At 42.0% G+C, this 24,911-nt stretch overlaps 1 protein-coding gene across 3 annotated transcripts in view; it reads left to right on the plus strand.

The window, feature by feature from the left end:
* Nucleotides 1-24,557, plus strand: part of uba6 (ubiquitin like modifier activating enzyme 6) — a 455,635-nt gene extending 431,078 nt beyond the window's left edge. For all 3 annotated transcript variants that reach the window (XM_063069103.1, XM_063069102.1, XM_063069104.1), the window contains 3 exons: nt 3,882-3,969; nt 18,503-18,597; nt 20,773-24,557. In XM_063069103.1, the coding sequence (XP_062925173.1) occupies nt 3,882-3,969; nt 18,503-18,597; nt 20,773-20,908 (319 nt within the window). In that variant the 3' untranslated portion in view covers nt 20,909-24,557. The remainder of the gene's footprint in view (nt 1-3,881; nt 3,970-18,502; nt 18,598-20,772) is intronic.
* The last annotated feature ends 354 nt before the right edge of the window (nt 24,558-24,911 follow it).

Here is a 24,911-nt window from a genome sequence, read left to right on the forward strand (position 1 = left end):
AGTATGCATTATGATCAGAGATTAAGGGAGCTAGGGCTTTACTCTTTGGAGAGAAGGAGGATGAGAGGAGACATGATAGAGGTGTACAAGATAATAAGAGGAATAGATAGAGTGGATAGCCAGCGCCTCTTCCCCAGGGCACCGCTGCTTAATACAAGAGGACATGGCTTTAAGGTAAGGGGTAGGAAGTTCAAGGGGGATATTAGAGGAAGGTTTTTTACTCAGTGGTTGGTGCGTGGAATGCACTGCCTGAGTCAGTGGTGGAGGCAGATACACTATAGTGAAGTTTAAGAGACTACTAGACAGGTATATGGAGGAATTTAAGGTGGGGGGTTATATGGGAGGCAGGGTTTGAGGGTCGGCACAACATTGTGCGCCGAAGGGCCTGTACTGTGTTGTACTATTCTGTGTTCTATGCTCGATGTACTCACTTTGCCTCCAACTTCCACCCTGTCCTCAAATATACCTGCTACATTTCCAACACCTCCCTCCCCTTTTCTCGATCTCTTTGTCTTTATCTCTGGAGACAGTCTATCTACTGATATCTTTTGTAAACCCACTGATTCTCACGGTTACCTGGACTATATCTCTTCCCGCCCTGTTACTTGTAAAAATGCCATTCCCTTCTCGCAATTCCTCTGTCTCTGGATGAGGCTTTTCATTCCAAGACGAAGGAGATGCCTTCCTCCTTCAAGGATAGGTGCTTCCCTTCGTCCACCGTCAACGCTGCCCTCAACCACATCTCTTCCATTTCACACACATATACCCTCACCACCTCCCCACCAGGGATAAGGTTCCCCTTGTCCTCACCCAGCACCCCACCAGCCTCCGTGTGCAGCACGTAATTCTCCACAACTTCCACTATCTCCAACAGGATCCTGCCACCAAGCACATCTTCCTTCCTTCCTCTCCCCACCCCCTCACTTTCTGCTTTCCACAGGGATCACTCCCTATGTGACTCCCTTGTCCATTCGTCCCTCCCCACTGATCTCCCTCCTGGCACTTATCCTTGCAAGTGGAATAAGTGCTATACCTGCCCCTACACCTCTTCCCTTACTACCATTCAGGGCCCCAAACAGTCCTTCCAGATGTGGCGACACTTCACCTGTGAGTCTGTTGGGGTCATATACTGTGTTCGGTGCTCCCGGTGTGACCTCTTGTATATCGGTGAGACCCAATGTAGATTTGGAGACTGCTTTGCTAAGCCAGAAAAAGCGGGATCTCCCATTTTAATCCACTTCCCATTCCCATTCCAATTCCAATATGTCTATCTATGGCCTCATCACACTTATATTCCATCTGGGTAGTCTCCAACTTGATGGTATGAACATCGATTTCTCAAACTTTCAGTAATGCCCCACCCTCCCCCTTTCACCATTCCCCATTCCCTTTTCCTTCTCTCATTTTATCTCCTTGCCTGACCATCATCTCCCTCTGGAGCTCCTCCCCCCTTTTCTTTTTTCCATGACCTTCTGTCCTCTCCTATCAGACTTCTCCTTCTCCAGCCCTGTATCTCTTTCACTGATCAACTTTCCAGCTCTTTACTTCACCCTCCCCCTCCCGGTTTCACCTATCAGCTTGTGTTTCTTCCAGCCCTCCCCCACCTTTTAACTCCAATCCTCATCTTTTTTTCTCCAGTCCTGCTGAAGGGTCTCAGCTCAAAACATCAACTGTACTCTTTTCCATAGATGCTGCCTGGCCTGCTGAGTTCCTCCAGCATTTTGTGTGTGTTGCTTTGATTTCCAACATTTGCAGATTTTCTCTAATCTGTGGAATTCTTTGCCACAGATGGTTGTGCAGGACTAGTCATTGAAGACAGAGGTTGCTAGGCTCTTGATTCATCATGATGTCAAAGGTTATAGGTAGAGGCAAGAGAATGGGGTTGAGAGGGGTAATGAATCAGCTATGATGAATGGCCAAACAGACTTAATGGGCCAAATATCCTAATTCTGTTTGATGGATGGTGTGGTGCCTGTATGTGGGGGAGTAAAACTGTTACTGTTGGAGGAGCGCATATGTTTGAAAGAAGGTACGATATGTAGTTCTTATAACTATATACTTACTTACTGCCCATTACACCACTGGTAACCTTCATTACGGGCAGCAATAAAGGTTCTCCATCTCTTGACAGTGTTCAAGGCTTCCTGCATTATGTCAGTAGCTTCCTCTCGGTTTTCACTCTGTTAGTCACGCAAGGTCCAGGTGGAGGCTCGGAAATACTGTTCCACTCAAATGTAGAGGGATTCTTCATTACTGTTTCTGTAACAATTTGTTTTACCAGTCAGGGTTGTTAGCCTGAGCTGAATCCCCAAACCTGGAGGACCATAAAACCACTTTTAGTTTGGCCTCTACCCTTTGACTTGCTTGGCATGAGAAATCCTACCAAGAACCAAATCATAAACCCCTGACTCCAGCCATCATAGCTCACCACGTCACTGAGGCATGCAAGCCAACAAACCATGACAAGGTTGAGGTCCTCTGGGAGGTAATAAATGTATGCAAGATATTAAATTGTCTTCCTGCACTGCTCTCTTCTCACTTTTACCAAGCAGGGGGAGTCTGAGGACCTTCACCACCAGGTTCAGGAACAGCTATTACTCTACAACCATCAGGCTCCTGAACCAGCATGGATAACTTAAGATCATAAGACGTAGGAGTAGAATTAGGCCATTCAGCCCATCCAGTCTGCCCCACCATCCCATCATGGCTGATCCCAGATCCCACTCAACCCCATACATCTGCCTTCTCTCCATATCCTTTGATGCCCTGACTGATCAGGAAACTATCAACTTCTACCTGACATATTCCCGCGGACTTGGCTTCCATCACAGTCTGTGGCAGAGCATTCCACAGCTTCACTCCTCTCTGGCTAAAAAAAGTCCTCCTTCCTTCTGTTCTAAAAGGTCGCCCAGAACTTCACTCACCTCAACTCTGAACTGATTCCACAACCTACTGACTGACTTTCAGGACTCTACAACTCATGTTCTCACTATTTTTATTTGTCTATTTGGCTTCCTTTGCAGAATGGTTGTCAGTGTTTATTTTCATGTAGAGTTTTTCCATAACTTCCATTGTTACTTTCCTATAAATGAATCTCAAGGTAGTATGTAGTGACGCATATGCTTTTATAATAAATTTACTTTGACCGTGAAATTGACAACTTTTAATTGGCCCAGATCATGCAAAGTTTTACTAGGGGTTTTGACTGGCAGTTCCACCACTTAGCCACTTAATTGGCCATAATTCTGCAATGGTTCCTTGAATGTGGAAGTCTCAAATTTGATCTGGTCCAGGATCCAACACCACATTCATATCATGGAGGTTCTAAACCAGCCAAAAAGAAAACAAGGGGAAGGCAAGTTACTTTTTATATACATTTACTGACCTATAGACTAGTTTTTACTTATCATAATTATGTGTGAATAATTGTATTTTATAAAACATTTTTAGATACTTTGATTTTAGATGTTCTAAATGTTTCAATGCACAATATACATAATCTGTTCAAAATATTTTGCAGGTTTCATAGCAAACAAAGCTTTGTTTGAACATTTCCTATCTGTCACAATTTTTGAGGCAGAGTCTTTTATAAGTCATTGATTGTAGCCTTGGCATTATTCAGGCCAAGCCACTGAACTCCCGGAAGCCAGGCCCCCGTGTCCAGATGGAGTAGGTGTGCAGATATAATGGGCAAGGAATCTGATACATCATGAATTGGCCTAGTATATTTCCATCTAAAGATTGTGTGTCTGCTGTAACAATAACATGTCCTTTGAAATATTTCAAAGAATTATTGGGTGCCCTAAATCAATATTTAAGCTTGTTGATCTTTCTAAATACATCTTAAATAAAATTATCCTGATCTTTTTCTGTTGGAACAGGAATGACATCTCATTTACAATCTGGGATCGATGGACAATTTATGGAACAGAAGACTTCACACTGTTAAATTTCATAGATGCTGTCAAAGTAAGAAACTTAAAACACCAAATATTTTGCAGATGCTGGAAATCTTGAGGAGGTTGCAGATGCTAGATATCTTGAGCAACACGTACACAGTGCTGGAGGAACACAGCAAGTTGGGCAGCATCTATGGAGGGGAATATTGAAGGGTCTCAGCCCAATACATCAACTGTTTATTCCCCTCCATAAGTACTGCCTGACTTGCTGAGGTCCTCCAGTATTTTGTGTGAGAACTTTTTCTTCATTTGTTGGTAAACTTCCATATTATGTTGTGAGTTCAGTTTAAAGTCACATCACATGTGATAGCAAACTGTTCATTCCTCGGAATTCCAGACGTCAGAACACAAGAGCATCAGAAATAGGAGCAGGAGTAGGCCATCTGGCCCATCGAGCCTGCCCTATCATTCAATAAGATCATGGCTGATCTGTCCTTAAACTCAGCTCCATTTACCTGCCTTTTCCCCATGACCCTTAATTCCCCTACTATGTAAAAACCTATCTAACTGTATCTTAAATATATTTAGTGAAGAAGCTTCAACTGCTTCCCTGGGCAGAGAATTCCACAGATTCACCACTCTCTGGGAAAAACAGTTTCTCCCCATCTCTGTCCTAAATCTTCTCCCTTGAATCTTCAGTCAATGTCCCCTAGTTCTAGTCTCACCTACCAATGGAAACAATTTTCCTACTCCTATGTTATCTATCCCTTTCAAAATTTTGTATGTTTCTATGAGATCCCCTCTCATTCTTCTGAATTCCAGAGAGTATAGTCCCAGGCAACTCAATCTGTCCTCATAGGTTAACCCCTTCATCCCTGAAATCACCCTGGTGAACTTCCTCTGCACTGCCTCCAAAGCCAGTATATCCATCCTCAAGTATGGAGACCAGAACTGCACACAGTACTCCAGGTGCGGCCTCACCAGTACCCTGTATAGTTGCAACATGACCTCCCTGCTCTTGAATTCAATCCCTCTAGTAATGAAGGCCAACATTCCGTTTGCCTTCTTAATAACCTGTTGTACCTGCAAGCCAACTTTTTGTGATTCATGAACAAGCACTCCTAAGTCCCTCTGCACAACAGCATGCTGCAAACTTTCACCATTTAAATAATAATCTGCTCTTTTATTATTCCTTCCAAAGTGGATGATCTCACATTTACCAACATTGTATTCCATCTGCCAGACCTTGGCCCACTCACTTAACCTATCTACAAACCCCATTTCCAGAAAAGTTGGGATATTTTCCAAAATGCAATAAAAACAAAAATCTGTGATATGTTAATTCACGTGAACCTTTATTTAACTGACAAAAGTACAAAGAAAAGATTTTCAGTAGTTTTACTGACCAACTTAATTGTATTTTGTAAACATACACAAATTTAGAATTTGATGGCTGTAACACACTCAACAAAAGTTGGGACAGAGGCATGTTTACCATTGTGTTACATCACCTTTCCTTTTAATAACACTGTTTAATCGTTTTGGAACTGAGGATACTAATTGTAGTAGATTTGCAATTGGAAATTTTGTCCATTCTTGCTTGATGTAAGACTTCAGCTGCTCAACAGTCCGTGGCCTCCGTTGTCTGATCCTCCTCTTCATGATGCGCCATAGATTTTCAATAGGAGATAGATCTGGACTGGCAGCAGGCCAGTCAAGCGCATGCACTCTGTTTCTACAAAGCCACGCTGTTGTAGCCCGTGCAGAATGTGGTCTGGCATTGTCCTGCTGAAATAAGCATGGATGTCCCGGGAAGAGACGTCGCCTTGATGGCAACATATGTCTCTCTAAAATCCTAATATACGCCTCAGAGTCAATGGTACCTTCACATACATGCAACTCACCCATGCCGTGGGCACTGATGCACCCCCATACCATCACAGATGCTGGCTTTTGCACCTTTCGCTGATAACAATCTGGATGGTCGTTTTCATCTTTGGCACAGAGAACTGGACGCCCGTTTTTTCCGAAAACTAGCTGAAATGTGGACTCATCTGACCACAGCACACGGTTCCACAGTCTTTCGGTCCATCTGAGATGAGCTCGGGCCCAGAGAACTCGCCAGCGTTTCTGCATAGTGTTCATGTATGGCTTCCTCCTTGCATAATACAGTTTCAAGTTGCATTTCTGGATGCAGGGACGGACTGTGTTGAGTGACAATGGTTTTCCGAAGTACTCCCGAGCCCAGGTGGCTACAATTGTCACAGTAGCATGACGGTTTCTTAGGCAGTGCCGCCTGAGGGCTCGAAGATCACGTGCATTCAACAGTGGTTTCCGACCTTGCCGTTTACGCACTGAGATGTCTCTGAATTCTCTGAATCTTTTCACAATATTATGTACTGTAGATGTTGAAAGACCTAAATTCTCTGCAATCTTGCGTTGAGAAATGTTCCTTTTGAACTGACTAACAATTCTCTCACGAATTTTGGCACAAAGGGGTGAACCACGACCCATCCTTGCTTGCAAAGACTGAGCCTTTGATGGACGCTACTTTTATACCCAGTCATGATACCTCACCTGCTACCAATTAGCCTGCTTAATGTGGAGTCTTCCAAACCGGTGTTACTTGAATATTCTGTGCACTTTTCAATCTTATTTTAACTCTGTCCCAACTTTTGTTGAGTGTGTTGCAGCCATCAAATTCTAAATTTGTGTATATTTACAAAATACAATTAAGTTGGTCAGTAAAACTATTGAAAACCTTTTCTTTGTACTTTTGTCAGTTAAATAAAGGTTCACGTGAATTAACATATCACAGACTTTTGTTTTTATTGCATTTTGGAAAATATCCCAACTTTTCTGGAAATGGGGTTTGTATATCCCTCTGCAGACTCTCCACATCCTCTGTACAATTTGCTTTTCCACTCAGTTTAATGTCATCAGCAAATTTTGCTACGCTACACTCAGTCCCCTCTTCCAAATCATCAGTGTAAATGGTAAACAGCTGCGGGCCCTGCACCAACCCCTGTGGCACCCCACTCACCACTGACTGCCAACTTGGAGAAACACCCATTTATACCAACTCTCTGCCTTCTATTGGTTAACCAATCCACTATCCATGCCAATACACTTCCTCCGACTCCATGCCACCGTATCTTATTTATAAGTCTCTTGTGCGGCACCTTATCGAACATCTTCTGGAAATCCAAGTATACGACATCCACCTGTTCCCCTCTATCCACTGCACTCATTATGTCTTCAAAGAACTCCAGTAAGTTTGTCAAACAGGACCTGCCCTTTCTGAATCCATGCTGCGTCTGCTTAATGGAACCACTCCTTTCTAAATGTTTTGCTATTTCTTCCTTAATGACAGCTTCAAGCATTTTCCTGACTACAGATGTTAAGCTAACTGGCCTATAGTTGCCCGTCTTTTGCCTACATCCATTTGTAAAAAGTGGCATGACAATTGCTGTCTTCCAATCCGCCAGGACCTGCCCAGAGTCTAGAGAGTTTTGATAAATGATTACCAACATGTCTACTATAATCTCCGCCAATTCCCTCAGCACCCTGGGATGCATCCTGTCAAGACCAGGAGATTTATCTACCTTCAGGCCCTCTAGTTTGCTCATCACTATCTCTTTAGTGACGGGGATTTTATCGAGGTCCTCACCTCCCATTTCGTCCATAACATCCTTCTTTGGCATACTAGAAGTGTCCTCCACCGTGAAGACTGACACAAAATAGTCGTTCAATGCCTCAGCCATTTCCTTATCACCCAATATCAATTTCCTCTCCTCGTCTTCCAAGGGACCTACGTTGACTTTAGCCATCCTCTTATGCTTTATATATATATATATATATATATATAAACTTCTGCTATTTGTTTTTATATTTTGAGCTAATTTACTTTCATACTCTATCTTCCCTTTCCTTATTTCTTGTTTAGTTGTTATTTGTTGCTTTTTAAAGTTTTCCCAATCCTCCAGTCTCCCACTACTCTTTGCGACTTTGTATGACTCATGAACTGTTTTGATCTGCCTGCAGCATGAGGCCCAATGGCACCACTTTCCTCTGTTCTTATGACAGCTATTAAACATAATATTGGGAATGCTTCATGATTAGAAAGCACTCCACAAGACTATAGTACTTGTGCCAAAGTCAGAGATCAGCCATGAACTGAATCCCCCACTGGTGATTAACATTGAACTAAGAGCACGGGAGCTACTTAGCTATTTCGCCCAATAGCTCTTTAAAAACAAACTATCCAAATGGTCAACCTTCCCTGCTTTTTCTCCAGTATCTAGTATAATTTTTTCTAATACAAATCCAATTCCCCTGAAGAATTTGCTGCTAAATCCACTTTCACCATCCTTTCAGATATTGTATTTCCAAATTGCAGTAACAGTAAATCATTGCCTTTCTCTTGTTACAGGACTGACTCCAAATTTAGAAATGTAACCATTTTGCATCTCAATTGTTATATTTTCTAGTCACCCTAGTGTCACAGGAATAATCACACTGAAACAGGACCCTTCACTCAACTCATCTATGCTGACCAAGGTGTTCAACTAAACCAGTCCTATTTGCCTGTGTTTGGCCCATATCTTTCTCAACATTTCCCATCCGCATACCTGTCCAAATGCCTTTTAAATGTTATTGTATCTGCTTCAAACACTTCCTCTGGCAGCTGTTTCCCCATATATGTGCCACATTCTGTGTGAAGAAATTGCCTGTCAAGTCCCTTTTAAGACCCGCCCCTTTAAATCTATGCCTTCTAATTGTTATTCCTTTTCTCCGGCCTTCATGATTTTATAGACCTTTATAAGGTAACCCCATGAGTCTTCTAAATTCCAGGGAATTTTGGCCTGCTCAACCTTGAGTCCTGGCAACATCCTCATAAATCTTAAGCACTCCTTCTGGTTTAATGATGTCTTTTCTATAATAGGACAGCCAAAACTGTAAATATTAATCCAGGTCTTGTGTTCTGACTCTACAGAGAGTAGAATAGCTTTCACTCCAATGTGATACTTCATGATTTTGAAATGGTCTATAGATTCACTAGGATCACTGTTCTTAGTTTCTCTGCATACCTGAAATGCCTAAAAGCAGGTCTTTCAGTCCAACTTTTCCATTGGTGACCAAAGTGCCCACCTGAGCTAGTCCTATTTGCTTGCATTTGGCCCTATGCATGTCCAAATATCTTTTAAATATTGTAATTCTACGTGCCTGTACATCTGCTCTAGATCTACATCTACATCTGTTCCATATGCCCCACCACCATCTATGTGGAAAAACCTGGCCCTCAGGTACCTTTTAAATCTTTCTCACCTTAAAACTGTGACTAACATGCCCCGGTTAAAGGCTGGCTATTTACCTTATCTATGTCCCTTGTGATTTTATATACCTCTATAAGCCTCTTTTACTGTGGGGAAAACACTCCAGTCTGTCAAATTTCTCCACAAAAACTCAAGTCATCCAAATCCCAGCAACAACCTTGTGAATCTTCCCTGCACCCTCACTAAATTAAGAACATCCTGATACAATGGAGGTAACAACTAAACACGGTTTATAAAGGTTTGCTACAACTTGTTCTTGTGCTTTCTTTTACCATTTATTATGTAGAATGCATAAAGTAGGAAATGTATTAAACATGATCAAAATGCTTACGGTCTTCAAGAAAGTGGAAAACACTAAATTTTGGAGCTTTAATTTTAGTTTCTCTTCAGAGAGAGTGCTCTAAAAAAACATTTCTTAGATTTCTTTCAGTGTACTGTTACATAGGGAATGTTGCTTCAGATTAATCCATTTCACTTTCAAAAGCAGATGCAGTGAACTGCATTTTACAGTACAGACTGGGAGGTTGCAGGGAATGAAATGTGTAAACGTTTCAATTGCAGCTAGACAGAGGCCAAAGTTCAGGGAGATTGATGCTCTTCCTGTGTGGAAATCTGAAATGATAAATACATAATCAGCTAGAATGCTTCTCTCTCGGCTATTAGATCACATGATGACCGTAGCTGAGCAGGACTACACTTTCCAAAATATGAATAGCACGTATTTGCTTATGGCTTCCTGAGTCTTCACTTTGTCTAAGTATTCTGGACCCAGTTCCTATTGTGGAATCCAACAGATTTCATCTTTCTCCACAAGTGCTGCTTGCCCCATTGAGTTTCATCAGCATTTTAAGTTTGCTCCATATTCCAGCATCATCCTCAGTCTCTTGTCTCTTGTGGCACAAATCTTTGCTCCATATCAGGTAAACAGAACCTTGCTATATCACGTGGGCTTTTACTTATAAATTCATATGTAATAGCAATACCTCTACATGGTCAGGAAGTGAAAGAATGTTGATACATCACAATCAATCTTTACCAATTTTTATTGACAGACCATAGAAAGGATCCTGTCCAGACACAACACAGCTTGATATAGTAACTGATTTGCCTATGAGCGCAAGAAATTGCGGAGTTGTGGACACAGCTCAGCATATCACGCAAACCAGCTTCCCCACCCCTCCACAAAGCAGCCAGCATAATCAAAGATCCCACCCACCCCAGGACAGCTTCTATTCTGCTGTTGTCCATGCACTAAAGTGCCTACATGAGTACTAACTAGGGACTATTGAATGATAGAAAGTATCCCTATATATGATAGATGGACTCTTGACCTCACAATCTACATCTTTATTTTATTCAATGTTGTGTTATTGTTTTACCTTGTACAATTTGAATACATTATGTAATGATTTGATGTGGGTGAACAATATACAAGACAAGATATTCATTGTACCTCGGTGCATGTGACAATGAATTAATTCCAATTCTAATTCAAACTCCAATTAAGCTGCATTTTCTCGTTTGTTATTTGTCTTTTTTAACAATGTAATGCTTAAGGCCCATCTCAAACTTCAAAGTATATATACTGTGTCATTAAAAGTATTTATGCCCTTTGGAATTTTTCATGTTTGACTGCTTTATAACATTGAATCACAGGGGATTTTTGACAATAATCAACAGAAAAAGACTCTTTCATGTCAAAGTGAAAACAGATATCTACAAAGTGATCTAAATTAATTCAAATATAAAATATTAAATAATTGATTGCAGAAGTATTCATCCGCTTCAAGTTAGTATTTAGTAGGTGCACCTTTGGCAGCAATTACAGCCTTGAGTCTGTGTGAATGGGTCTCTATCAGCTTTGCATATCTGGACACTGCAATTTTTCACCATTTTTCAATACAAAACTGCTTAAGCTCTGTCCGCAAACACGAGAAAATCTGCAGATGCTAGAAATTCAAGCAACTCACACAAAATGCTGGTGGAACGCAGCAGGCCTGACAGCATCTATAGGAAGAAGTACAGTCGACATTTCAGGCCGAGACCCTTTGTCAGGACTAACTGAAAGAAGAGATAGTAAGAGATTTGAAAGTGGGAGGAGGAGGGGGAGATCCGAAATGATAGGAGAAGACAGGAGGAGGAGCTGGAAAGTTGGTTGGCAAAAGGGATACAGAGCTGGAGAAGGGGGAGGGTCATGGGACCTCGGGAGGCCTAGGGAGAAAGAAAGGGGGAGGGGAGCCCAGAGGAAGATGGAGAGCAGGCAAGGAGTGATTGTGAGAGAGGAAAAAAAGGGGGGGGATAAAAATAAATAAATAAGGGATTGGGGGGGAATAAAAATAAATAAATAAGGGATGGGGTAAGAAGGGAAGGAGGGGCATTTACGGAAGTTAGAGCAATCAATGTTCATGCCATCGGGTTGGAGGCTACCCAGACAGAATATAAGGTGTTGTTCCTCCAACATATAATTCTCTGTAACTTCTGCCCAGCATATAATTCTCGGTAACTTCCGCCACCTCCAACGGGATCCCACCACCAAGCACATCTTTCCTCCCCCCGTTTCTGCTTTCCGCAGGGATCGCTCCCTATGTGACTCCCTTGTCCATTCATCCCCCTCATCCCTTCCCACCAATCTCCCTCCCGGCAGTTAGAACATTACAGCACAGAAACAGGCTTTTTGGCCCTTCTTGGCTGTGCCAAACCATTTTTCTGCCTCGTCCTACTGATCTGCACCTGGACCATATCCCTCCATACACCTGTCATCCATGTACCTGTCCAAGTTTTTCTTAAATGTTCAAAGTGAGCCTGCATTTACCACTTCATCTGGCAGCTCATTCCACACTCCCTCCACTCTGTGTGAAGAAGCCCCCCCCCGCCAATGTTCCCTTTAAACGTTTCCCCCTTCACCCTTAAACCATGTCCTCTGGTTTTTTTCTCCCCTTGCCTCAGTGGAAAAAGCCTGCTTGCATTCACTCTATCTATACCCATCATAATTTTATATACCTCTATCAAATCTCCCCTCATTCTTCTACGCTCCAGGGAATAAAGTCCTAACCTATTCAACCTTTCTCTGTAACTCAGTTTCTCAAGTCCTGGCAACATCCTTGTAAACGTTCTCTGCACTCTTTCAACCTTATTAATATCCTTCCTGTAATTTGGTTACCAAAACTGCACACAATACTCCAAATTTGGCCTCACCAATGCCTTACACAACCTCACCGCAATATTCCAACTCTTATACTCAATACAGTACTTTGATTTACAAAGGCCAATGTACCAAAAGCTCTCTTTATGACCCGATCTACCTGTGACGCCATTTTTAGGGAATTTTGTATCTGTATTCCCAGATCCCACTGTTCTACTGCACTCTTCAGTACCCTACGATTTACCTTGTATTTTCTACCTTGGTTTGTCCTTCCAAAGTGCAATACCTCACACTCGTCTGTATTAAGCTCCATCTGCCATTTTTCAGCACATTTTTCCAGCTGGTCCAAATCTCTCTGCAAGCTTTGAAAACCTTCCTCACTGTCCACTGCACCTCCAATCTTTGTATCATCAGCAAATCTGCTGATCCAATTTACCACATTATCATCCAGATCATTGATATAGATGACAAATAACAATGGACCCAGCACTGATCCCTATGGCACACCACTAGTCACAGGCCTCCACTCGGAGAAACAATCCTCCACTACCACTCTGTGGCTTCTTCCATTGAGCCAATGTCTAATCCAATTTACTACCTCTCCATGTATACCTAGCGACTGAATCTTCCTAACTAACCTCCCATGCGGACCTTGTTAAAGGCCTTACTGAAGTCCATGTAGACAACATCAACTGTCTTCCCTTCATCAACTTTTCTAGTAACCTCCTCGAAAAACTCAGTAGATTTCTTAAACATGACCTACCACACACAAAGCTATGTTGACTCTCCCTAATAAGTCCCTGTCTATCCAAATACCTGTAGATCCTATCTCTTAGTACTCCTTCCAGTAATTTACCTACTGCCGACATCAAATTTACTAGCCTATAATTTCCCAGATTACTTTTAGAGCCTTTGTTAAACAACGGAACAACATGAGCTATCCTCCAATCCTCCGGCACCTCACCCGTAGATACCGACATTTTAAATATATCTGCCAGGGCCCCTGCCATTTCAACACTAGTCTCCTTCAAGGTCCGAGGGAATACCTTGTCAGGTCCTGGGGATTTATCTACTCTGATTTGCCTCAAGACAGCAAGCACCTCCTCCTTTTCAATCTGTGCAGGTTCCATGACCTCACTACTTGTTTGCCTTATTTCCATTGACTCAATGCCAGTTTCTTTAGTAAATACAAATGCAAAAAACCCATTTAAGATCTCCCCCATTTCTTTTGGTTCCATAGCCAACCACTCTGATCTTCAAGAGGACCAATTTTATCCTTTACTGTCCTTTTGTTCTTGATATACCTGTAGAAGCTCTTAGAATTATCCTTCACCTTGACTGCCAAAGCAACCTCATGTCTTCTTTTAGCCCTCCTGATTTCTTTCTTAAGTATTTTCTTGCACTTTTTATACTCCTCAAGCACCTTATTTGCTCCCTGTTTCCAATACATGTCATACATCTCTCTCTTCTTCTTTATCAGAGTTCCAGTATTCCTTGAGAACCAAGGTTCCTTATTCTTATTCACTTTGCCTTTAATCCTGACAGGAACATACAAACTCTGCACTCTCAAAATTTCTCCGTTGAAGGTCTCCCAATTACCAATCACATCCTTGCCAGAGAACAACCTGTCCCAATCCACGCTTTTTAGATGCTTTCTCATTTCTTCAAATTTGGCCTTTTTCCAGTTTAGAACCTCAACCCGAGGACCAGATCTGTCTTTGTCCATGATCAAGTTGAAACTAATGATGTTATGATCACTGGAACCAAAGTGTTCCCCTACACACACTTCCGTTACCTGTCCTAACTCGTTTCCTAATAAGAGATCTAATATTGCATCCTCTCTAGTTGATACCTCTATATATTGATTTAGAAAACTTTCCTGAACACATTTTACAAACTCTAACCTGTCAAGGCCTTTTAACAGTATGGGAGTCCCAGTCAATATGTGGAAAATTAAAATCCCCTACTAAAACAACTTTATGTTTCCTGCAATTGTCTGCTATCTCTCTGAAGATTTGTTCCCCCAATTCTTGCTGACTATTGGGTGGTCTATAATACAACCCCATTAATGTGGTCATACCTTTCCTGTCTCTCAGCTCCACCCATATCGCGTCGGTAGACAAGCCCTCTAATCTGTCTTGCCTGAGCACTGCTGTAACATTTTCCCTGGCTAGCAATGCCACCCCCCCCCGCCCACCACCCTTCATTCTTCTGCCTCTATCACGTCTGAAACATCAGAACCCTGGAACATCCTGCCCCTCCTGTAGCCAAGTTTCACTAATGGCTATAATGTCGTAATTCCATGTGTCAATCCATGCCCTCAGCTCGTCAGCCTTCCCCGCAATACTCCTAGCATTGAAATAGACACACCTCAGAAGATTATTACCACCCCACACAACGCTTCTATTTGTGACTTTGCATGAACTTTTAACGTCATTTATTTTCACCCCCGCTCCACTATCTGCTCTGGCACTCTGGTTCCCGTCCCCCTGCAAATCTAGTTTAAACCCTCCCCAATAGCACTAACAAACCTCCCTGCAAGGATATTGGTCCCCCTGTAGTTTAGGTGTAACCCGTCTCTCTTGTACAGGTTCCACCTGCCCCAGAAGAGTGCCAATGAACCTGAAATCTGAAATCCTGATACCTACACCAGTTCCTCAGCCACGTGTTCATCCACCAGAGCATCCTATTATTACCCTCATTGGCACGTGGCACAGGTAGCAATCCTGAGATTACCACCCTCGACGTCCTGCTTTTTAACTTCCTACCAAGCTCTCTATACTTACTGTTCAGGACCTCCTCACTCTTTCTTCCTTCGTCATTGGTACCGATGTGTATCCTTGTAAGTGGAACAAGTGCTACACCTGCCCTTACACTTCCTCCCTCACCACCATTCAAGGCCCCAGACAGTCCTTCCAGGTGAGGTGACACTTCACCTGTGAGTCAGCTGGGATGATATACTGCGTCTGGTGCCCCCAGTGTGGCCTTCTATATATTGGTGAGACCCGACGCAGACTGGGAGACCGTTTCGCTGAACACCTACACTCTGTCCGCTAGAGAAAGCAGGATCTCCCAGTAGCCACACATTTTAATTCCACATCCCATTCCCATTCTGATATGTCAATCCACGGCCTCCTCTACTGTCAAGATGAAGCCACACTCAGGTTGGAGAAACAACACCTTATATTCCGTCTGGGTAGCCTCCAACCTGATGGCATGAACAGTGACTTCTCAAACTTCCGCTAATGCCCCTCCTCCCCTTCTTACCCCATCCCTTATTTATTTATTTTTATTCACCTCTTTTTTTCCTCTCTGCCCCTCTCACAATCAGTCCTTGCCTGCCCTGCATCTTCCTCTGGGCTCCCCCCCCCCCGCCCACTTTCTTTCTCCCTAGACCTCCCGTCCCATGGTCCTCCCCCTTCTCCAGCTCTGTATCCTTTTTGCCAATCAACTTTCCAGCTCTTAGCCTCATCCCTCCCCCTCCTGTCTTCTCCTATCATTTCAGATCTCCACCTCCCCCTCCCACTTTCAAATCTCTTACTATCTCTTCTTTCAGTTAGTCCTGACGAAGGGTCTCGGCCGGAAACATCGACTGTACCTCTTCCTATAGATGCTGCCTGGCCTGCTGCGTTCACCAGCATTTTGTTTGTGTTGCTTAAGCTCTGTCTGATTACTTGGGGATCGTGAGTGAACAACCCTTTTCAAGTCCAGCACAAATTCTCAATTTGATTGAGGTCTGGACTCTGACTTGGCCACTCCAAGACATTAACTTTGTTGTTTTCAAGCTATTCCTGTGTAGCTTTAGCTTTAAGCTTGGGGTCATCGTCTTGCTGGAAAACAAATCTCCCAAGTTGCAGTTCTCTTGCAGACTGCATCAGGCTTTTGTCCAAGATTTCCCTGTATTTTTCTGTATTTTACCCTCAACCTTCCCAAGCCTCCTAGGGCCTGCTACAATGAAGCAACCCCACAGCATGATGCAGCTACCACCATGCTTCACGGTAGGGTTGGTGTGTTTTTGATGATGTGCAGTGTTTGGCTTACACCAAACATAGCGTTTAGTCTGATGGCCGAAATGTTCAATTTTGGTTTTATCAGATCATTGAACCTTCTTCCATCTGACTTCAAAGTCTCCCACATGCCTTCTGACCAATGCTAGCCAAGATTTCATGGGAGTTTTTTTCAACAGTGGCTTTCTTTTTGCCAACGTCCCATACAGTTGCGGCTGGCGAAGCACCCGGGCAGCAGTTGTTGTATGTGAAGTCTCTCCCATCTCAGCCAGTGAAGCTTGTAACTCCTCCAGAGTTGTCATATGTCTCCTGGTGGTCTCCCTCACTGGATCCCTTCTTGCACGGTCACTCAGTTTTTGAGGACAGCCTGCTCTAGGCAGGTTTTGAGCTGTGCCATATTCTTTCCATTTCTTGATGATTAACTTAACTGTACTCCAAGGGCTATTCAGTATAATTTTTTCTTGTATCTATCTCTTGACTTGACTTGTGGTTTTCAATAACCTATTTGCAGAGTGTTCTTTTGTCTTCATGGTGCAGTTTTTGCCAGGATACTGACTCACCAGCAGTTGGACCTTCCAGTATTTTTACTACAATCAATTGAAACGCCTTGACTGCACTGTTTCCAAAAACAGATCTCCATTTAACTAATTATATGACTTCTAAAACCAGTTGGTTGCATTAGTGATGATTTGGTGCGTCATATTAAAGGGGGGTGAATACTTATGCTATCAATTATTTTGCGTTTTATATTTGTAAATAATTTAGATTGCTTTGTCGGGATCTGTTGTCACTTTGACATCAAAGAGTCTTTTTCTGTTGATCAGTGTCAAAAAAGCCAAATTAAATCCATTGTGATTCAATGTTATAAAACAATAAAATATGAAAACTTCCAAGCAGGTGAACACTTTTTATAGGTACTGTACATCATAGTCAACTCTGAGTTTCATTTTCCTGTGGGCATTCACAGTAGGTACTAAGAAACAAAATAGAATCAATGGAAGAGCAACCAGCAAGATGAAAAAGGCAACAAACCATGAAAATACAAAGCAAAATAGCAATAAATATTGAGAACATGAGGTGAAGAGTCCTTGAAAGTGACTCCATAAATTTTGTGTTCATTTCACTGTTGATTGAAGAAAACCCTTCTCATTCAAGGCTGAGGGGTAATAACTGTTCCTGAACTTGGTGGTATGAATCCTGAGGTTCCTGTAATTCCTTCCTGATGGCAGCAGCCTCGATGGTGGGGGTCCTTGATGGATGCTGTTATCTGTTAGGAATTATATGCAGGTTTATCAATCTCACTATTTTCCTTTAGTATTGTGCTGTTTTGTACTAAATATTTTGAGCAATAAGCTTTGCAAATGCTGAATGGAATGCGTCTACTGCAATTGCGCTTCCTCAAACACAAAAACATGAGCAAACACACAAAGAGAAATAATGTATGAGATCATGAAAAGGCAACGTAACTTCATTGGACACGTGATTAGGAAAGAGGAGTTAGAATGCACAGTAATTATGGGAAAGATTGAAGGGAAGAAAGCAAGAGGAAGACAAAGACAAATGATGATGGAGACAGCAGCCAGAGAACTGGAAGTGAATACCAATGAATTGGTCCACTTGACCCGAAACAGGAGTGTGTGGGCCATGGCAGTCAAAGCTCAAACTGGGCATGGCACCTGATGATGATGATGAATATCCTCAAAGAAAGCTAGGCAAGCATAAGTTGCCTTTTTAAAATCAATGCCAACCAGAAGAACTGTGGTCTACCAACAGTTTCCCTGATATTACTATGACAAATCCAGATGTTCTCCCACTATGTGGCTGTTTCCCTCTTCATCTTTAGAATAAGGTGTTGAACATATCACTCCTGCCTTTTATCTCAGTTCATATTTTGTTACTGAACTCATTCAAATCTCTGGAGTTGGACTTGAACCCATAACCTTCTGAGATGTGGAACAAATGAAGCTGATCTTTGAATGGCTCACTCCCAAGTTCTTTGGGTAAAGATACATTACATGCTAATATGGAATATTTTTGTTTACAATGATAAAACTGCAATATCATCTTAGAGTTAAAGGATTACAGATTTCTGACTTTTGATACTCTATTTCACTGTAGGAAACTTACAATGTTGAGCCAACAATGGTGGTGCATGGAGTGAAGATGTTGTATGTGCCTGTCATGCCAGGGCATGTGAAGCGGCTGAAGTTAACGTAAGTAACTCCCAAAAAGTGATGGACGGTAACTAGTGAAAGAATTAATAGCTGTTCAGTGCTTCAGTATATACAGTATCTCATCTGTAACTCAAACTAATCCATAGTAGGCAGTCACTGTTCTGGTGCAATTGAACATCTTGCAATTAAATGCTGGCTACATTACCTGCTAAGGGAGTTTGCTGTTGTGTTTATCACTACTGTCTACGTCCCCCTGAGCGTGAACACCAAGGACACAGGGAGAGCTTTACAGTGCCATCAGCTCTCTACACAACAAGCATCCGGATAGTCTCTTCATAATTACAGGAGACTTCATCATGTTCACTCACAGGACATTTTACTCAAATTCCACCAATGCGTCACCCTGGTCACCAGGGGAAAACAGACTGGACTATGTTTATACAAAGATACGGTACTTTCCAAACTACCATTTGCCCTCATCTTGGCATCTCTGATCACGTATCCTTAACATTAATCCCAGCATACTGACCACTGCTGAAAATCAAGAAACCAGTCAAGAGGACAATCGCTGTATGGCCCAATGGAGCAATCCCTGTACTGCAGAACTGCTTTGAACTGACTAACTGGCAGATGTTCAAGGAGACCGCCACAAACAGAAAGGACTCCGAACTCGAGGAATAGGCCATATCTGTAAGTGTGTAGATGATGTTAGTACCTCAAGAACGATCATCTCACTGTCCAACCAGAAGCCCACTAAATTCAAAGCCAGGATGCTGCTTTCAAATTGGAACAGACTACTCTCAGAGCAGCTTGGAGAAACCTCACCTTGGGCATCAAGAGGGCAAAAGACAGTATTAGCACAAAAAAAATTAAGAGCATCTGTCTGATAACAATCCCCAACATTTGTGACTAGACATCAAGGGATGTCTGGCTACGCAAGGAAGAACAGCATTGACTGCCTCCCTATCCCAAAGCTCCAAACAACTTCTGTACAAGCTTCAAGCTGTACAACATAGCGCCCACCACAAAAGGTAGCTCTCTTCCCAGGTGAGCAGCCAATGTCTCTAACAGCAGACATGAGAAAGACTCTGCACTGAGTACTTAAGGGGTGTGCACACCAGCTCACTGATGTCTTCACAGACATCTTCAGCCTTTCACTCATCCAGGCAGCTGGCCAACATGCTTTAGATCAGCTACCATCTCTCTGTATGAAAGGATTCTAGACCTTCAGAACTAAACGACTGCCTCCTGGTGGCTCTGACATCAATCATCATGCAGTAGTTTAAACAGCTGGTAATGGCACACATCTGCCCCTACCAATTTTAGGGGTAATTAACAGTAACAAATTACCCAAACTATATCTTTGTGATATACAAGGAAACTGAAGAATCCAGGCAAATGTACAGTACCGGAGATCAGGATTGAATTTGGATCACTGCAGCTAACTGCTCTTCTATGTTCATTCGTGCACAATGCAAACAGTCTGGTAACATACTACAAATTATCATATGTACTAGAAATAAATCATCAATATGGTGCAACTGGATTTTAGGCTGAGGCGCAATGGAGCGAATACCTATTGCCAATAAATCCTGAATTAGGAGGAACCCATTCAAACATAATCTTTAGTTATTCAAGTTATCCCTTCCTTATCATTCTGCTCAATGTATTGTGAAGACAAAATAAAGAGTAGTATCGCTCATGGAAATTCAGTTTTCCATTTAGACATCTCCTGCTCAATAATTCTATCAGTGTCAGAAAATCCATAAAGTAAAAAAAAAAGCCAGTAAGCATAAACATCTCTACCTTAGTATAATTTTACTGTATTACTGTCGATTTGGACATGACCTTTTTGGTTATGTTAAAATCATTACCCAACTAGGTATGGGAAACCTGAAAAAAATGCAGGAAAGGCTGAATACATTCAGCAGATCAAGCGGCACAATAAAAAAAGCAAGAGAATAAACATTTCAGGTCTGCTGAGTATTTGTTTCTGTTTTCTGTTCATTCATTTCAGAGGACTCAATTTGTTCTGTCCAGTTTGCTTTTATTATCTGTGGTATAATTTGAACAAAATGGATGAATTATTGCAGTCTTACAGATGCATTCATGAACTATACTTGGTACTGACATCCACTGCGTTAGTGAAGGGATGGGATTTGAAACTCTATTAAACCTATGTTTAATCTTCATGTACATATACTTCCATTACAGAATGCAGAAGTTAGTGAAACCAACATTAGACAAGAAGTATGTTGACTTGACGGTGTCATTTGCGGCTGAATCTGATGGTGATCAAGACTTGCCAGGTCCTCCAGTGAGATATTATTTCAGACCTGAAGAGAAGTGAGCCCAGGCTTACTGTGAATATTGCAATCCCTTCTACCTATCTCCACACAAGATGGAATTTGCTAAATGATTCTACTTTACCGTGATATGAATGTGTCTCAAATTTCCTGCATATGTTGCAAGATGCAGACTGCCTTAATAATTGTAATAAAATTTGTGTTTTCAAATTCTAGCCAGCATATTGTATTATAATGCTGTCAAGGCGGTCCATACCCAAAGTAAAACATCATACAAATCATCTTTTCTTGTATATAGCCTTTAATGTAAGAATTTCACTAGCTGCTGTTTTAGACAAAACAAGGTAAAATATACAGTGGCTTGCAAAAGTGTGGGCATCCCTGGTCAAAATTTCTGTAACTGTGAATAGCTAAGTGAGTAAAAGATTTCCAAAAAGCATAAAGTTAAAGATGACGCATTTCTTTAATATATTAAGCAAGGAAACTTTTTTTATTCCCATCTTTTACAGTTTCAAAATAACAAAAAAGAAAAAGGGCCTGAAGCAAAAGTTTTGGCACCCTACATGACAGTACTTAGTAACACCCCCTTTGGCAAGTATCACAGCTTGTAAACGCTTTTTGTAGCCAGCTAGGAGTCTTTCAATTCTTGTTTGGGGGATTTTCGCCCATTCTTCCTTGCAAAAGGCTTCTAGTTCTGTGAGATTCTTGGTCCGTCTTGCATGCACTGCTCTTTTGAGGTCTATCCACAGATTCTTGATGATGTTTAGGTCAGGGGACTGTGAGGGCCACGGCAAAACCTTCAGCTTGCACCTCTTGAGTTAGTCCTTTGTGGATTTTGAGGTGTGTTTAGGATCATTATCCTGTTGTAGAAGCTATCCTTTTTTCATCTTCAGCTTTTTTACAGATGGTGTGATGTTTGTTTCCAGAATTTGCTGGTATTTAATTGAATTCATTCTTCCCTCTACCAGTAAATATTCCCCGTGCCACTGGCTGCAACACAGCCTAAAGCGTGATCGATCCACCCCCGTGCTTAACAGTTGGAGAGGGGTTCTTTCCATGAAATTCTGCACCCTTTTTTTCTCCAAACACCCTTGCTCATTGCAGCTAAAAAGTTCTATTTTAACTTCATCAGTCCACAGGACTTGTTTCCAAAATGCATCAAAATGCATTAGATGTTCCTTTAAACTTTTGAATAGAACTTTTTGGCTGCAACTGACCACCCTCCTCCCTATCTGTGACATTTACCGGGACCATTGTATATAAAGCATTGTTGAGGATCCCTATCACCCATCCCACAATCTCCTTGACCCACTACTTTTTTGTAGTTGTACTTTTGGAAGGAGGTACAGGAACATCAGAATTAGGACTGCCAGACTGGGTAACAGGTAACAGCTTCTTCCCCCAGGTTATGAGACTACTGAATACCCTGCCACAGCCAGGTCATGCCACTGAGGAAGCAAGTTGTTTACTGTTTGCCTGTACTGTGTGATATACTGTATGTATTGTGGGTGTATTATGGTCCAGAGGAACATTGTTTCATTTCGTTTTGAATAGGTGACAATAAATATCAACAAACTTGAAATTTTTTTAAATAGATGGCAACATTGATACAAGTCATGGACCAATTATGCTTAAAGTAAAATTACCCAAATTGTCCTAAGCTTAAATCAGAATCAGGTTTATTATCACTTCCGTACATCATGACATTTGTTGTTTTGTGGCAGCAGTACAGTGTAACTATAAGTTACAATAAGAAATATAAAAAAAATAAATAAGTTATGTAAAAAGCATTGATGAACCTGTTGGAATTCTTTGAGGAGATTTCAGGAATGATAGATAAAGGAAATGCAGTGGATGTTGTATATTTGGACTTTCAGAAGGCCTTTGACAAGGTGCCTCACATGAGGCTGCTTACCAAGTTAAGAGCCAATGGTATTACAGGAAAGTTACTAACATGGTTAGAGCATTGGCTGACTGGTAGGAGGCAATGAGTGGAAATAAAGAGATGGTTGGCTGCCAGTGACCAGTGGTGTTCCACAGGGGTCGGTGTTGGGACAACTTCTTTAATGCTGTATGTAAATTATTTAGATGATGTGGGCACGTGGCCAAGTGGTTAAGGTGTTCAACTAGCGATCTGAAGGTCGTGAGTTCGAACTCCAGCTGAGGCAGCGTGTTGTGTCCTTGAGCAAGGCACTTAATCACACAGTGCTCTGTGACGACACTGGTGCCAAGCTGTATGGGTCCTAATGCCCTTCCCTTGGACAACATCGGTGTCTTGGAGAGGGGAGACTTGCAGCATGGACAACTGCCAGTCTTCCATACAACCTTGCCCAGGCCTGCACCCAGGAGAGTGAAGACTTTCCAGGCGCAGATCCATGGTCTCACAAGACTAAATGGATGCCTTAAATTTAGATGATGGATTAGATGGTTTTGTTGCTAAGTTTGCAGATGATATGAAGATTGGTGTAGGAGCGGTAGTGCTGAGGAAACAGGTAGGCTGCAGAAGGATTTAGATTAGGAGAATGGACAAGAAAGTGGCAAATGAAATACAATGTTGGAAAATGCACGGTCATGCACTTTGGTAGTAGAAATAAGTGTGCGGACTATTCTAACAGGGAGAATATCCAAAAATCTGAGATGCAAAGGGACTTGGGAGCCCTTGTACGGAACACCCTGAAGGTTAACTTGCAGGTAGAGTCAGTGGTGAGGAAGGCAAATGCCATGTTAGCATTCATTTCAAGAGGTCTAGAATACAAGAACAGGGATGTGATGTTCAGGCTTTATAAGGCACTGGTGAGGCCTCATCTTGAGTATTGCAAACAGTTTTGGGCTCCTCATCTAAGAAAAGATGTGCTGGCATTGGAGAGGGTTCAGAGGAGGTTCACAAGGATGATTCTGGGAATGAAAGGGTTATCGTATGAAGAATAGCTCTAGGTCTGTATTCTCTGGAATTTAGAAAGAGGGGATCTCAATGAAATCTTTTGAATGTTGAAAGGCCTAGACAGAGTAGATGTGGAAAGGATGTTTCCCATGGTAGGGGAGTCCAGGACAGGAGGGCACAGCCTCAGGATAGAGGGGCTTCCATTTAAAACAGAGATGTGGAGAAATTTCTTTAGCCAGAGGTTGGTGAATTTGTGGAATTTGCTACCACAGGTAGCTGTGGAGACCAGGTCATTGGGTGTATTTAAAACTGAGCTTGATAGGTTCCTGATTGGACACGGCATCAAAGGTTACAGGGAGAAGGCCAGGGTGTGGAGCTGAGGAGGGAGAGGAAGGATTGGCCATAATTGGTGGAGCAACTCGATGGCTTAATTCTGTTACTATGACTTATGGCATTCTGGCCAATGTTTAAGCTCATCTGGAACCGCCTTAAACACACGCATTGACCGTTAATCTTTTGTAACCAATATGCCATATACAGGTTGGATATTATGTTTCCCGCTTCAAACTTTTTTCATTGACTGTAAAGCACCCAAAGGTGATCAGATTGTTAAATTTGCTTTATTTTTACACATGATTTAAGTAATACTGGAGTGGCATACCACACATCTATAACTACATTGCAGAAATAGAACACTGGAGAGTACTGCACATAATCAGAAAATCAGAATCAGGTTTAATATCACTGGCATATGTTTTGAAATTTGTTGTTTTACAGCAGAAGTACATTGCAATACAGAAACTATAATTATAGTAACAAGCATATATAAAAATCAATAAAAATAGTTTACTGATTCATTGTCTATTCAGAAATATGATGGTAGAGGGGAAGAAGCTGTTCTTCAAACGTTGAGTGTGTGACCGCAGACTCCCGTACCTCCTGCTTGATGGTGCAATGAGAAGAGGGTACAGTATATCCTGTGTGATGAGGATCCTTAATGATGGATGCCTCCTTTTTACAGCATTACCTTTTGAAGGAGTCCTTGATGCTAGTGCCCTTGTTGGAGCTGACTGAATTTACAACTTCCTGCAGCTTTTTTCAATCCTGTGCTGTGGTTCCTCCATACTAGATGGTCCTGCAACCAGTTAGACTGCTCTCCATAGTCC

This window comes from Mobula hypostoma, chromosome 16 (genome assembly GCF_963921235.1).
Source record: "Mobula hypostoma chromosome 16, sMobHyp1.1, whole genome shotgun sequence".
NCBI classification, from domain to species: domain Eukaryota; kingdom Metazoa; phylum Chordata; class Chondrichthyes; order Myliobatiformes; family Myliobatidae; genus Mobula; species Mobula hypostoma.